This window comes from Vombatus ursinus, unplaced genomic scaffold (assembly GCF_900497805.2).
Source record: "Vombatus ursinus unplaced genomic scaffold, bare-nosed wombat genome assembly UNPS02014770.1, whole genome shotgun sequence".
NCBI classification, from domain to species: domain Eukaryota; kingdom Metazoa; phylum Chordata; class Mammalia; order Diprotodontia; family Vombatidae; genus Vombatus; species Vombatus ursinus.
The window spans coordinates 26,023,453-26,039,867 of record NW_020954548.1 but is presented as its reverse complement, the minus strand read 5'-3'; the positions used below and the strand labels follow the sequence as shown (position 1 = coordinate 26,039,867).

The window sequence follows — 16,415 nt, the reverse complement described above, 5'->3', positions numbered from 1 at the left end:
GGCAAAGGCCTTGCACATTATCATATATTGTGAAGTAAAGGCAGGACTCAAACCCAGGGCTTCTGCCTCTAAATCTAACACTCTTTCCATGACCTAGAGATGGCCTCTTCTACAAACACATCTCCCCAGAATCTGAAGGGACCCTGAATAATTCAGTAGGAGGCTGGACTCTCTTATGGGAATGTTACAATACAAAGCTCCATACCAGTTCTGTTTCTACCTCCTTGGGGACTTCAGGAATTGAGCTAAAACTAGCCAGGCTGCCACAGAGAAGGGATGTGTTTTGAAGTATTCTATAAGTAATATGAGCAGCTAGGTGGTGCAGTGGCTAGAATGCCAGGCCTTGAGTCAGGAAGAGTCATGTTCCTGAGTTCAAATCTGGCCTCAGACACTTACTATCTGTGTGACCCTGGGCAAGTCACTTAACCCTGTTTGCCTCAGTTTCCTCATCTGTAAAATGAGCTGGAGAAGGAAATGGCAAATCACTCCAGTATCTTTACTAAGAAAACCCCAAATGGTGCCATGGAGAGTTGGACATGACTGAAACTCACCTGAACAACAACATAAGGAATACAGCATCAGAAATCTAGAACTGGAAGAGACTTCTCAAGCCATTACTTTTTATGTGTTGTCTTCTCTCATCAGAATATAATCTCTCTAAAGGGTAAGGACTGTTTTTCTTTCTGCTTGTATTTGTATTCCCAGTGCTTAGCACCGTGCCTGGCACATAGCAAAGGGTTTAATAAATGTTTTTTTGACTTGACTTGACATTAATTGCAGATTGATCATTTTACAGACAAGAACACTTGAGTTTCAGTGACTTGCCCAAAGCAACATGAGTAGTAAAGGTCAGAGGTCGGATTTGAACTCAGATCTTCCTATTCCAGAACCCAGTCAATCTCCCTCTTGCTTGTCCCACTCATTACCCATGGTATTCATTTCTGAAACAGTTAAAAACAGAAAGCTGCCTATTGACCCAAAGTACGGTCAGTCAATCATTGACAATACGCTCTATGTCCAATGTTGGCACAGTCTAGATTGGGCATAAATGCATTATTTGTGAGCATAAGCTAATTCGATCTACCTGCAGTTTTCACAAGAATGGGGCTTTGTCCAATTCTTGGCAGCCAAGGTCATTCACTTTCCTCTGAAGCTTCAAGATTTGTCACTCTCTGAGGATTCAAATTCGTTGAATGATCTGGGTGTGTTTAACTTGGAAAAGAGAAAACTTAGACAAGGCACGATAACTGTCTTCAAGTATTTATTTTTTTATTCTTTTTTTTTTAAAAAAACTTATTTAGTGTTTTATTTTTTCCCTGTTACATGTAAAAATTATTTTTAACATTCGTTTTTAAAACTTTGAGTTCCTAATTCTCTCCCTTCCTCCCTCCCCATTGAGAAGGCAAACGATTTGATATAGGTTATACATGTGTAATCATGCAAAACATTTCCATAATAGTGGGGAAAAAAACATAGACCACAAAAAAACCTTCAAGAAAAATAAAGTAAAAGAAGTATGCTTTGATCTGTATTCAGACACCATCAGTTCTTTCTCTGGAGATGGATAGCATTTTTCATCATAAGTCCTTCAGAGTTGTCTTGGATCATTGTATTGCTGAGAATTGCTAAGTCATTCATAGCTGATCATCTTGCAATATCGCTGTTACTTTGTACACAGTACATTTCACTTTGCATCAGCTCATGTAAGTCTTTCCAGGTTTTTCTGAAAGAATCTGCTCATCATTTCTTATAGCATAATAATATTCCATCATAATCACATAACACAATTTGTTCAGCCATTCCCCAGTTGATGGGTATCCCTTCAATTTCCAATTTTTTACCACCAGAAAAGAGCTGCTATAAATATTTTTGTACATATAGGTCCTTTTACTTTTTATTTTTTATCTCTTTAGGGATACAGACCTAGTAGTGGCACTGCTAGATAAAAAGGTATGCATGGTTTTATAGCCCTTTGGTCATAATTCCAAATTGCTCTATAGAATGGTTGGATCATTTCACAACTCCACCAAAAGTGCATTAAAGTCTCATTTTTCCCATATCCCCTCTAACATTTCCCATTTTCCTTCTCTGTCCTATTAGTCAATGAAGGTGTGAGGTAGTACCTCAGAATTGTTTTAATTTGCATTTCTCCAATTAATAGAGCATTTTTCTGTCTCTAAATTGCTTTGGTTACTTTATCTGAAAACTTTCATATCTTTTTATCATTTATCAATTGGGGAATGGCTCTTATTTTTATAAATTTGACTCAGTTCTCTATATGTTTGAGAAATGAGGCCTTTATCAGAAAAACTTGCTTCAAGATTTTTTTCACAATTCATATTGCCAACTGTATTTCCCTCCATCCTATTTCCCCTCCTGCTTATTCTATTCTCTGTCTCTTCTTTCACCCTGTCCCTCTTCAAAAGTGTTTTGCTTCTGACTACCCCCTCTCTCAATCTGCTCTCCCTTCTATCACCCCCCTTCTCTTATCCTCTTCCCCTCCTACTTTCCTATAGGATAAGATAGATTTCCATACCAATTGAGTGTGTATGTTATTCCTTCCTTAAGCCAAATCTGATGAGAGTAAGATTCACTCATTCCCTTTCACCTCCTCCCTCTTCCCCTCTACTGTAAAAGCTTTTTCTTGCCTCTTTTATGTGAGATAATTTACCTATTCTACCTCTCCCTTTCCCTTTCTGTCTTCAAGTATTTAAAAGACTGGCATGTCTCTCTCCTCCTCCCACCCCTCCCCTCAGAGAGCAGAGCTAGGAACAAGGGGTGGAAGTAGCAGAGAGGTGGATCTAGGCTTGATGTCAGGAAAAATGTCCTAATAGTCAGAATTGTGCAAAAATAGAATGGCCTTCCCCATGAGGTGATGGGAGGTTTTCCACTAGTCAGGTATGTATGTTGTCCTGATGATTCTTGTTCAGGTACAGATTGGCCCGGATGGTCTCTGAGCTCCTTTACTACTGGACACTGATTCTGTGAAAGCCCTAGAATCTCTTACTTCCTCTAAGAAACAGACACCAGACCTTTTCTACTCTGCTTTGCCAACATTTCTCACATCCATCCCTTTCTCTCCATTCACATGTAGTTCAGCCCTTATCACCTCCCCCTGGACTGTGCCAACAGGCTCCTAATTGGTCTCCTTTTCTCCAGTCTCTCCACACTCTAATCCATTTTACACACAGCTGCCAAAGTGATTTCCTACCGTATGGTTCTGACCTTGTTGTTCTCCTACTTAAAAAGCTCCAGTCATTCTCTTTTACCTCTCCAATTAAATACAAACGCTTCTGTTTGGCATTTAAGCCCTTCACAATCCAGCTGTGACCTACCTTTCCAGGCTTATTACATACTACTCCCCTTCAAACACACTGTTCTCCGGTCAAACTGGTCCATTTGCTATTCTTCATACATGATTTTCCATCTTCCATGGTCATACCTTTGCACAAGCGGTGCGCCATTCCTGGAATACACACCTTCCTTACCTGTACTCCTCAGAATTCCTATCATCCTTCAAAGCTCAGCCCAGGAGACACTATTTTTTTTCTTTTCTTTTTTTCTACTTAATAGCATTTTAATTTTTTCCAATTACATGTAAAGACAGTTTTCAACATTCCCTTTCATAAGATTTTCAGTTCCAAATTTTTTTCTGCCCTCCCTCCTCCCCAAGATGGCAAGCAATCTGATATAGGCTAAATATGTACAATCATGTTAAACATATTTCCACATTAGTCATGTTGTAAAAGAAGAATCAGAACAAAAGGGAAAAACCAGGAGAAAGAAATAAAAGAGAAAATAGTATGCTTCAATCTGTATTCAAACCCCACAGTTCTTTCTCTGGTTGTGGGTAGCATTTTCCACCGTGAGTCTTTTGGAATTGTCCTAAGACAATTATTGTATTTCTGAGAAAAGCTAAGTCTATCAAAGTTGGTCATCTCACAATGTGGTTCTTACTGTGCCCAACGTTCCTAGGAGACACTTCTAACAAGAGGCCTTTCATCATTCTAATTTCCAGTGCTTCCCTTCCCCCCCCCAAAAAAAATTCTTTGTATTTATTTTGACTGTATTTTGTAGTTACTTGCATGTGTATATGTTGTTTTCCCCAGTAGAATGTAACTCCTTGAGGTGTTTTATATTTGTATTTGTATCTTCAAGCTTTAGCACATAGTAGGCTCATAATACATGTTTACTGGTCCAGCCCACATATGCCTGCATTGGTATTGACCACTGTAATGGGCAATTAATAATAACTAATGAAACAATCTAAGCATAGATGAATTATTAGGTAGACATCCAAAAGAATGGGTCAGTGAACTCCCCAGTTAGTCCAAAAACCCTGAATATAGAGTAAAGCAGATTTTTATACCCCTCAAAATTAATAAGTCCATAAAGTCCAATTAATTATAACAAAAATAATTAGCCAGAATACAAAATAAGGTAATCTAATTTCTAATTGGAGGAAAGTTTAGGGGCTTTCCAAGTTGGGAGGAGAGTTTTAGTCCAGTTGAGAAGGGGACAAGTAGGTTTTGGGATCCTCTGTTTATAAAATGAAAAGATATTAATTACATCCACCCACATGTATGAAACATATAATGAAACATATAATCTACCAGAAAAATAATGAAAATGGAGAACACATGTAGTAGCACAAGATGGAGTCAGTATTCAAAGATAAAATCTGATTTGTCCTTCTGATTCTCTCACTAAACTAGTTGCATTTTGTGCATGGTCTTCATTTTATCTTATCACCACTATGATATAGTAGAAAGAACACTGGAGTTAGCATTTGGGATGCCTGAGTTCGAGTGTGGGAAGATTGGTATTGGCCTACTAACTTTTTTATTTGATTTTCTGAGTGGGTGAGGATTAGGGAACGGAGCCAAGTCAGGATGTTAGCACACGCCAAGCAAGGTTTGGGAACTGTGCTTTAAGCCAACATTAGAACACGTGTGAATTAAATATGAGCATAGAAGAGGGAACATCTCTTGGAGCCTCAGTTTTCTGATCTATAAAATAGTAACCCTGTGTAAGTGTGAATATAATAGAATACAGCTTTCTAGCATTAAAATTGTATTTATTTTTTAAGTGTTAAAAAGTATCCTTCCTGCATATTATAATGTAGGCAGTTAACTACCTTTAGTTACAGCTTTGTTGAGAAGCCATGGCTTCATTATGTTTCAGTTAACTAAGTCTATTGGTCTAATCCTGAATCCTTAATATGTATTACTTCTGCTCCAGTCAATTTATCAACAAATATTTGCTAAATACCTACTGTGTGCACTCTTCCAGGGACTGAGGATATAAAGGGGGAAAAAAGGGAAGAAGAAACACATGCTGCCCTCATGGAGCTTACAATCTAATGGGGGGTAGAAAGGACAGACACATATATATGTATAAGCATATACAAAGTAGGGGCAGCTAGGTGGCACAGTAGATAGAGTGTCAGGCCTGGAGTCAGGAAGACTTATCCTCCTGGATTCAGATCTGACCTTAGACACTTACTAGCTGTGTGACCCTGGGCAAGTCACTCAGTATCCTGCTCTGTAAAATGAGCTAGAGAAGGAAATGGCAAACCACTCCAGTATCTCTGCCAAAAAAAAAAGCCTCATGGACAGTGAGATATAACTGAAATGACTGAACAACAAGTATGGGATGAATCTGAGTAAAGAGAGATTTGGTGCGGGGAGATCAATTAAAAGGTTATAGCAATGGTCCAGGTGAGTGGTAATGAAGGCCTGAATGAAAATGGTGGCTATGTGATGGGGAAAAGGGAATGTATGAGATAAATATGGAAATCAAATGGACAAGATTTGGCAATTGATTGGATATGTGGAATGAGGCATAATGAGGGGTCTAAGTTGACAATGGTTGCAAATAGGTATTTGAAAGGATCATAGTGCCAAAAGGTTAGAACTAGATGGGTCCTGAGAGGCCATTAAATCTAATCCTCTCATTTTACAGATGAGGAATCTGAGGCCCAGGGAGACTTGTTGAAGATTACATAGATCTAGTAAATGTTGGACTGGAAGACCACTTCTCTAAGTGACCCCATATAAGGGGTGCCATTAATAAAAATAGAAAAGTTTGGAAGGTTATGTTTAGAGAAAAAGACAATGAGTTCTGTTTTTGTGCTGTGTTTGAGATGCTTATGGGACATCAAATTCAAAAATTCTGATAAGCATTTGATGATATGAAACTAAGATCTCAGGAGAGAGACTGGAGTTGAATATATAAATGTAGGAGTCAGCCTAGAGATGATAATTAAATCCATGAGAATAAGGTCCCCCCCCAGTGAGGGTGAGAAGAATTAGGGGCCCATGGAGGTGTCTTGGGGGTATACCTAGAGTTAGGGGGCATGATATGAATGATGATTCAGCAAAGAAGACCAAGAAGTGATCAGAAAGCTAGGAGAACAAAAAGATCTGTGTCATGAAACCCAGGGAGGAGAGAGTAAGTGATGAGGTGATGAGCAGTTTTGAATGCTTTAGAGAGATGAAGGAGAATAAAGACAGAGAAAAGGCCATTAGATTTCACCATTAAGAGATCATTAGTAACTTTGGAGAGAAAAGTTTCAGTTGAACAATGAGAGATTGCCCCAAAATGAATTGGCTTGCTTCAGGAGGTAAAGTGCTCCCTCTCATTAATGGCCTTCAAACAAAGGTAAGATAACTCCTTATCAGGTACTTTGTAGAAGGAATCCTCTTTCAGGCATGAGTTGAACAAAATGGCCATTGATATCTGTTCCAACTCTAAAATTCTCAGATTTGCCAGTTTGAGTGGAAACTGAATAGTACGGTGTCCTTTCACATTCTTCAAACTGAGATAAAATTTAAAAAATCTGTCTAACCCAAGGGCTCTCTCTTCTAGGGACCGGTTCAGGACAATGGTGAACGTCCTTGGTGATGCATATGGAACAGGAATTGTAGAGAAGCTTTCTAAAAAAGAGCTAGAGCAGATGGACGTCACATCTGAAGTCAACATTGTGAACCCCTTTGCCTTGGAATCCACAATACTTGATAATGAAGATGCAGAGACCAAGAAATCTTATGTCAATGGAGGCTTTGCCATAGACAAATCTGACACTATCTCATTTACTCAAACATCACAGTTCTAGAGTCCCTTCCTTACTCAGAGCTGGGAACATTTCAGGACATCACCACAAGAGGGATCTCTCAGCAAATTAAAACATAATTAAGAGGGGGTAAAAAGCAATTAGCCAACCTGAGTGCTTTTGATTTGATACCCAGACTTCCAGATTACTTTCTATATTGGATGCTCAGCCTTTGCTTCAGAAAGTAGAGGAAGAAGGAGAGGGAGAGAAAAGGGTAGAGGGATTGATTGAGAGGAGTTAAATGATCTGTATTTTTAAAAAATTATCACTGACAGAATTTGGAAGTATGTAAACAGTGACTGTTGTAATCACAGCCATAAAATGGAGCAAAGATCGTTGTTTTCTCGGGAATAGTTCGATTTTTCACCTTTTTTTTATTCTTCTGCCATTCTGAGCCCAAGACTTTATTTGAACTCTCCTTTGATACATGTTTTCTTTTGCTTAACACATTTTTTCCTTTTTTTGTGGCAGATTATAGTGCATCCAAATAGTCACTGGATAATGTGCCAAATTTTCCATTTTGCACTTGTCTGAAGCAAATTACTTTGGAAAGAAAACAAACCAGCAGAGTCCTGCAATAAACATTTTAAGATGGGGGGGGGTCTTGTTTCGTGTTTTAAAAGTACTGTATTAGAAATCTAGGAACTATTAACACTACCACCACAATCGTTCATTATCAAGAGGTCTATTATATACAAATATTTATTTTTTTCATAGAGTTGCCAGAGGTCAGAATTGAACTGTCAATGTGGAATAAATATTTTCCTTGTTCTTCAAAAGCATTTACAAAGCCACTGTTAATAAGCTTGGGAGGCATGTGAGCATTTCTCCATCAGGTGCACAAAAGGAAGATGTCAGTCTGGCTCTTACCATACCATCTCTGTGCATGAGTCCCATGACAAATGGAGGGAATGAAGATGACCAGTGGTGGCCTAACCAATGCTTTAGGACTTCCAGAATTTAGCTGCTAGAGAGGAAAATCCCTTCATCTCTGCTCTGTAGAAGACGATAAGACAGTATGCCACAGAGCCACTCACAGGCTAGATAAGTTTTTAACTTTCTTATTTCTTAAATCCCAGAACCCTGGCTTCTTTATCTTTTTGCACCCATCCAGTTCTGAATGAAAGGGCCAAGCTGCATCAGCCAAGCTATATTTTCCTAAATGTCCTGGATTGAACAAACCAGGAGGACCAGAAAAGGACTGTGTCCATGATGGATTTCCACAGAGGAGGAGCTCCATCGCATCCAATGTTTGTATGCAATACCCCAGGGAAGTCTCTTCCATTCTTTGATCCTCATTATTCTTCCCTGGGGAGCTGTCCAGTTGTACTGGTCATCATTCTCCTGAAGCATAAGGAAGCTCATGCTTTGACTGTCCTCCATTTGTAAATAATGCTTAACGTAAAACTGCACCTACACTGTTGTCCAAAATAATCAAGTTTCTGCAGTATTAGTCCATTTCAACCTACGCTTTTGTATTTAACAAAATCAGGAAATGTGCCAAAGAAACAATGAAAAAAAATAAATGTGGCTATAGACTGACTGCACCTTAAATTAAGTTTGTGAGATAAAAAAAAAATACTGTATGTAATCCCAGCCCCAGAAAATCTCCAGTGTGATGCTCTGTCAACTTTGGAATCCCAGTATCAGTGTTGTTTATATGAAATAAAGCTGTCTCTCTAAACAAAGAAAAGTTGACTTTAGAATAACTCCCCCTACCTTGACCATGAACTCACTGATTAGTAACACTGAGGTTTCCAGGGTTGTTTATTAACTAGGGATCTTCTTTGTTTTGGAGTCAGTTTATAATCAGCTTCCTAACTGCTCTGTGCTGCTATTAACTCATAAATGAGAGTGATGTTGTCATTCCAATATAAATAAATGATCTCCTTCAACCTTTTCCCCCACTCCTTCCTTCCCTTTTCCATTTATTTATTTAAAGAGATAAAGGTAAATCATTTCTTTTTTTATATCGGGTCATAGATCTAAATCCAGAAGGGACCTTAGAAGTCATCTAGTCCAATACCCTTATTTTACAGTAGAGGAAACTGAGGCCCAAAGTCACAAGGAGGAAGTATGAGAGTTGGAGTCTGAACCCAGGGCCTCTTACTCCAAAGCCAGTGTTCTTTCTAAACTGTTCTATTCTTTTCTATCTACCTACCACCACTCTCTCTACTTATCTACCATATAATCTCACACAACCAAAAAAGATGCTGACAAAGTAGTTGTAGATTAAAAGCCTGATAACTCACACGTAACACCTAGCTATTTGTTAACATATAAATAGCAACACAAAATACATAGCAATACAAAACACATAGCACTTTCTTGGGCAAAGCCTTTTAATTTATCTCATTTGGTCCTCACAACGGCCTTGTAAAGTAATACAGACATTATTAGCCCAGTGTTACAGATGATGGGCTCAAACGGGGTACGTCTATGAGGGCCGAGCTAGGAAATAGAGGAGCTGGGATTGGAACCCAGGTCTTCTGACTCCTAAGTCAAGCTCTCTTTCCACTACATGCTACCAAATAGAACACAAGTTTACATTTGCTAGAAGTTGACTGTACAGATTGCCAAGAATTTGAAAAGAACCATCTCTTCTCATCAGCTAGTTTTGTATATCCTAGAGTCAGAGGACCAGGGTTTGAATGCCAAGTCTGCTAGCTCCATGTATGCGATCTTTGGAAGTCACTTCATCTCTCTGAACCACAATGTGCTCCTTGAGTTGGTCATTTCTAAGGTCCCTTTTAGTTTTCAATCCTGTGGTCCTTTACAAAAGCTTATTGCCAGGCGATTATGAGACCTCTATTCAAGAGTGTTGACAGAGGACCCACCTTCAAATTCCAGCTCTTTTACAACATACATGACTTTGGGCAGGTCACTAACTTCTCTAAGCCTCAGTTTCCCCATGTGAGGGGCTAGATTAGATGACCTCTAAGGCCCCTTCCAACTCAGTTTATGACCCTATGATCTTTTCTCCTTGCTGTGCTTTGAAAGTAGTAGAGGAGATTACAGGGGAGGGAAGCAGAGCCTGAGAAAACTGATCATATAATTCTCATTGTTATCCAATGACAATTATAGGGCACAACAGCACAATATTAGTGCTATTCTGACAGTGCTTAATCAGATTTTACAATCAGATTTACGATCATGGGAAGAAGTGAGGTTACAGAAAGCACTCTCATAATGTCATGATAATACTGGTTTTAATTATTCTGATTTTGGTTATGAAACAGGGCAAATAGGATCATAGAATTTCAGAGTTGGAATGGGGCTTAGAGATCACCCCCTTCCTTCATTTTACAGATGCAACTGAGGCCCAGAGAGGGGAAGCTACTTAGCCAAAGTCACACAGCTATTAAATGGATTCAAACCCAGGTCCCCTGACTTCAGATCCAATGCGTGCTCTAGGGTGTCACAGTTCTGTCTCCTGACTCTGTACAACCCAGACAACCTGCTATACAAGAGCTACCCGATGAAACGTGCCCGGATCCTAGCCCGCCAGAGTGTCCCAGAATCTTACATAGCTTTCCATTGCTTCTAGTGAATCAACTGGGCCTGAAGCAGATGTTTCATGGATGTCCATCTTGGCCCTCCCGTTGTTATGACAGCACAGAATTGATGGGCTGCTGGCCTTTCACTCAAAATGCATTCCCAATGAGGGAGGGGCTCCCAATTGCGGCACAAAATCACTGGTGGCCATTCCATAGCACCCAAGCTGTCAATCACAAAGCAGAGATACCATCAGGTAGAATCTTCATAGATCCAGAGTTAGAATGGACCTTGGGGACCATTGAGTCCAGCTCTCTCCTTTCAGAAATGAAGAGATTGAAGCTTAGGGAGAAGGTTCAACCATTTACCCAATGTTCCATTAATTGTGCCAGAAGTGGGATTTGAACCCCAAACCTTTGACTAAATTAAGTCTAAGGCTTGGGAAGAGCTAGTAAAGGATGGAGTTACTCACAATGAATCAGGTTAGTGAGTTTAAAAAACACATAAATAGATGTAAACATAGCGTAGTGCACATTGGCCACTGGACTAATAAAGAGCTTTAAAGTTTGTGAAGTATTTTAAATTTATTATTTCATTCAATCCTTATAATCCCTGCTATGATACTAGTAATTGGCATCATTTCCTTGTTACTTAGTGGCCATGCAGTATAATGGGAAGAATAATGGATCAGATACAGAAAATCTGGGTTCAAAATCACACCTCTGTCACTATCCATGTGACCTTAAGCAAACTGATTAACCTCTCCAGGTCCATGATCCTATGATGAAAACACTTCAGCTCACAAAGGTGCAGTGACTCTCCCAAGGTGACAAGTCTAACGTATAATTGGAAGAGGAAAAACTAGAACCCAGGTCTTCTGATTTCCAGTCTAACACTCTTTCTACTGGACTCTGCTTAGCTGAACTTAATGTAAAGATACACACTCATGAGAAACTTCAATATTTCAATGAATTTGTAATCTTAGTGATATGGGCATTCCTTCCAGCGATGCAGATCCCCTATGTATGGTTGACCAGCCTGTGCAATCCTGATCCTTATTGCTCATAAATTCCCCACAAGGATCTACCCAAGATGCTGGCAACTTAGGTCTCCTGACATTATATAAAAACTATGAAGCTGTCCATCAGATACTCTTCACTCTTACTGTGTGACCCGTTCATTTTTTTTTTTTTTTTGGTGAAACAATTGGGGTTAAGTGACTTGCCCAGAGTCATAGAGCTAGTGAGTGTTATATGTCTGAGGCCGGATTTGAACTCAGGTCCTCATGACTCAGGGCCATGCTCTATCCACTGTGCCACCTAGCTGTCCCCCATTCATCTATTTTCTAATCATGTATGTATCCCTCTTAAGTGGCAGCACTGACCTTAGTGAAGAGAAAGTCAACCTTACAGCCAAGAACTATCTCTGACATGCTAACCATATATAACACTGAACATGTTACTTAATCTCTCATTGTTGAGTCAGTTCTCTTGGTTTATTAAATTACAGAGCAAGATTTGTTTTGCATTGATAGAGGCATATAGGACTGATACGTGTGTATGTATGCATATATAGAGACATATATACATTCATATATATTATATTTTGTGTCAGTGTGCATATATGTATGTGTATGTATGTCTATGCATGTATAGGTAGATAGATGGAAAGATAGCTCTATCTTAAGCCACTTCTATGTAATTCATCATTAGTAGAATTAATCTGTAACCTTCACACATCCACCATGTGCCACTTCATTGCCCATTGGGTAACCAATGAAAAAATCTTTAACACATCTATTCTAATCAATGAGTTTTGGGTATTTTGGAGTCAGAGGGTCTAGGCTTAAATCCTCTCTCTAGGTCTCAGTTTCCATCCTGAAAAATGAGGAGATTGGACTAGATGAATTTCTTGGGCCCTTCCCAGCTGTCTGAATCCTATGTATAAACACTGAGCCAAGCAATTATGATACCTTGATGCAGATGTGTTGACTTTTGCATCTTGTCTCCTGCTTTGCTTTGAAGCTAGAACAGGAAAGAGGAAATTCTAAAGATAAGGCAGGAGGACCCTGAAGTATAGAAAAAAAAATAACAATAAATCTTAATAGCACTGTCCCTTATCTCTACAGCAAACATTTGGCTGCTAACTCCCCCTTTGAAGACATAAGGCAGGGGCAGCTAGGTGATGCAATGGATAGAGCACTGGCCCTGGAGTCAAGAAGACCTGAATTCAAATCTGACCTCAGACACATAACACTCACTAGCTGTGTGACCCTGGGCAAGTCACTTAATCCCAATTGCCTCACCAAAAAAAAAAGACATAAGGCACACCAGTGGCATTGCTATTGGAGCATTTAAGGCTGAAATCCCTCTGTGTGATTGATATAAACAATGCATCAGAATCTGAGTCTTAGAGCTGGAAGGGACCTAAGAGGAACTTGGGGACCTTCTTTTCCCTCCATCTTCTGGCCTCTCTCAAGATGCTTTCCTACTTATCCAGGACTTTCCTCAAATATGACTCCCAAAATTTAACATAGTACTCCACTTGTGGACTAACCAAGGGAGAACATATTCTTCAATGTGCCTACAGTGGTACTTCTGTGAGATAATGAAATGCATGTATTTGAAGAAAAATCTTATTTCTGAGACATCTGGAAAAGATGGCTCAGGTTGAAAATAATTTTTTGAGAATTGAACATTTAACTTGGAAAAGTACAGAGTTTAATCACTTATGTTTCTTGGAAGAAAGTGGTGTGGGAAGCAGAAATATCTTTATTCATGATCTTTCTACAGTTGGCAATGCCTAACTATTATGGTAATAGGAGAATTGTTTGTGACACTAACAGAGCTCCAGATTTTTGAATTTTAAAACCTTTCATTGACTTCTTGCCACATAGGCATATTAAATATCTATATGTGTAGATGAGAAACTGGACAACATAGCAGATAAAGTACTAACCCTAGAATCAGGAAGATTTGAATTCAAACCCTACCTCTCACCCCTAGCTATGTGATCATAGGCAGGTGACTTAAACTCTGTGAAGTAACTCTCAGAAGCTTTATCTACTAATTGGCTGCTTCTGATCTGTGGGTGGGTCCCAGTTCTCACCCTGATGAAACCACAGATCTTTTATAATTATATGTATACCCTGAGTAATATTGCTCCAAGTGATACGATTTCACAATTTTGTGACTGCTTGTATTGATGATAACATCAGTATATTACAAGCAGTGACAAAATCCCACTGTGCTTTCATTTGGGCAATTATTTGAGAAATAAATCCAATGACTGGCCAAAATTCAAGCTAGCACTTGAACTCCACCACTATAAATTGGACTGAGAGTCCAAGGAGCTGAGTTTGAATCCTGGATGTACTGACAACCATGTGACGTTGGCAAGTCATTTCATTTCTTTGGGCTTCAGTTTCTCCATCTACAAAATGAGGCAGCTGGACTAGATCATCCTCTAAGGTTACAACTCTAAATCCTATGAGTGCATGAATAGTTTTTTCATCTATAGAATGAATATCAAACTTACCAACTTTGTGACCTTGTACAAGTGACCTCCACAAGCTAGGTCCCAATTTCTTCCTATATAAAATAATGGAGGTCAACAGGATAATCTCTAAGGCCCAACCCAGCTCTAAACTCTATAGTCCTCTGACTTTGCTGCTAGGAGAGGAAAGCAGGTCATAGTAGATGGAGTTAAGAAGTTAGTCAGATGTACAAAGACCCAGAGGTAAACTGATAAATGTTTAACAATAGCCTCTCTGAGGAGATAGAGTGCCAGGCCTAGAGTCAAAAGAACCTGACTTCGAATCTTACTTCAGACACTTACTAGCTGTGTGACCCTGGGCGAGTCACTTAATTCCTATTGCCTTCAAAAAAAATAGCCCCTCTGAAAACACACGACATACTTGTAAGTTTAATCTTCATTATTGACATTTTCTCCACCACTTTCTTAGGTTCAGACAACCAACAAAACAATAAATCAGGTCTCAATTTATATCATTTGCTGATTTCTGGGATAGAAATGCTCACCCTGAAAATTTAACAATTGACTCTCAGAGGTCAGTATGAGCTGGCTCCAGCACACCCCTGGGGAGACTTGAGGTCAAATTTCAACTCTTGCATACTCTGTGATGAAGAACAAATCATTTAAATTCTTCTCTCATCCTATAAATTGCTGACAAGTTCCAGTCTATATCTGTGGAAGGAGTTTCAACATCAGAAATTTCCTTACCAATGCAATCACAGGTTTACACACACACACACACACACACAAGAACCATGACTAGAAACTATGCCTTTCCCTGCTTTTTATGATACGCCCAGGCAGTTGAATAAATAAAGCTTCTCCTCAAATTTCAGGCTAAATCCCTGTCATATCCTTAAAGGAAGAATAAGTCAAGCCATTGTTGAGACCACCAGCTAATTGATTCAATTATCTCAAACTGAGGCAATTACCAACTGTATTTTTTACTTTATTTCTTACAGTTTGATACAGATTAATCTTAAGATGTGTGTTAGACAAAATGAATGCAATGGAATTCCCATAAATAGTATATAAGCTGTGATCATTCAATCTAAGGACACATCTTGATATCTTCACTTGCTTGGAAATCAATGATAAATATATAACTCTGTAGAGCTGTGAGGTTTGCAAAGTGCTTTCCCCAAAACAAACCTGTGAGAAAGCTAGTAAAAGTATTATCATTTCCAATTTACAGATGGTGAAACTGAGGCTCAATGATTTAAAGTGACTTGCAGCTTGCCCATGGTCACACAGCTAGTTAACTAATGAAGTCAGAATTTGAACCCAAGACTAATGATTCCTAACCTACCATACTTTGTAGTAAGAGGAATTTAAGAGGTACCCAAATTATGCATCTTCATACCCAATTGTTAACTACTAAATTGCTGGGTTTAACTTCAAATTTCCTTTCATCTTGTTGACAAATGACAAGATATGATACACTTCAGAGCAGTTATTGTTGTTTATAATTACTTTCAAATCATCTGATCCAAACCCACTTTCTATGACAAGAAAAATATTAATGGTTCTTTCAAGGGACCTCTGATGATAGGCAAGAGGTTTAGAAAGATATTCAGTGATTCTTAAACATAGTCAAAAACTTTTTTAGAGTGCCAACCAAGCTTACTGGCCAAAAGCTTACTATAATTTGGGCCATTGGAGGGAGCAAGAAGGCATCCAATTTGCTCATAGAACATGGATCTGTAACTTTTATGAAAAAATAACTTTACCATTAAAGCTTAGCATCACTAATGCTGGATCATCTCAGAAAACAAGACAGTTTTAAGAAAAATTTCAATCAAAATGGACCCTATTTAGATCCCAAACTCCTATTCTATTAATGAACTTCTTATTTATGCAAGGTTGAATCTACTTGTGGCTAAAATGCTGTTGAGATTAAGCATGGAAGTTCTATTGTTTCTACAAAAGTTGTCAGGAAGGGTTTGCAGTACCTTCCACACTTCCTTTCCCTGAGCAGGACATTCGAGGAAAGACAAAGCAGGGATTCATTAGACTGGAATCATATGACTCCAAAGAGAAAAAGTCTTCAAGCACAAAGAGAAAGAACTGGACTTCTCCATGGTTTATGGGTAGAAGAAAAGTACACTTTCAAGGTTATATTGAAAGGCTGATTGAAACAAATGGAAAGGCCCAATAGCTAACAGTGAGTATCCAAGCATAAAAAAGAACAGGGCCACATTAGAATCATCATTTCTCTAAATCAGTAATCTCCAAACATTTTTTATCTCAAAGCTCTCTCAGTAATTTTTCA

The 16,415-nt window shown here is 38.8% G+C and overlaps 1 protein-coding gene across 3 annotated transcripts in view; it reads left to right on the top strand.

Moving 5' to 3' along the window:
* Positions 1-7,711, top strand: part of SLC1A1 (solute carrier family 1 member 1) — a 108,828-nt gene extending 101,117 nt beyond the window's left edge. For all 3 annotated transcript variants that reach the window (XM_027862890.1, XM_027862891.1, XM_027862889.1), the window contains one exon: positions 6,871-7,711. In XM_027862890.1, coding sequence (XP_027718691.1) covers positions 6,871-7,117 — 247 coding nt within the window. In that variant the 3' untranslated portion in view covers positions 7,118-7,711. The remainder of the gene's footprint in view (positions 1-6,870) is intronic.
* The last annotated feature ends 8,704 nt before the right edge of the window (positions 7,712-16,415 follow it).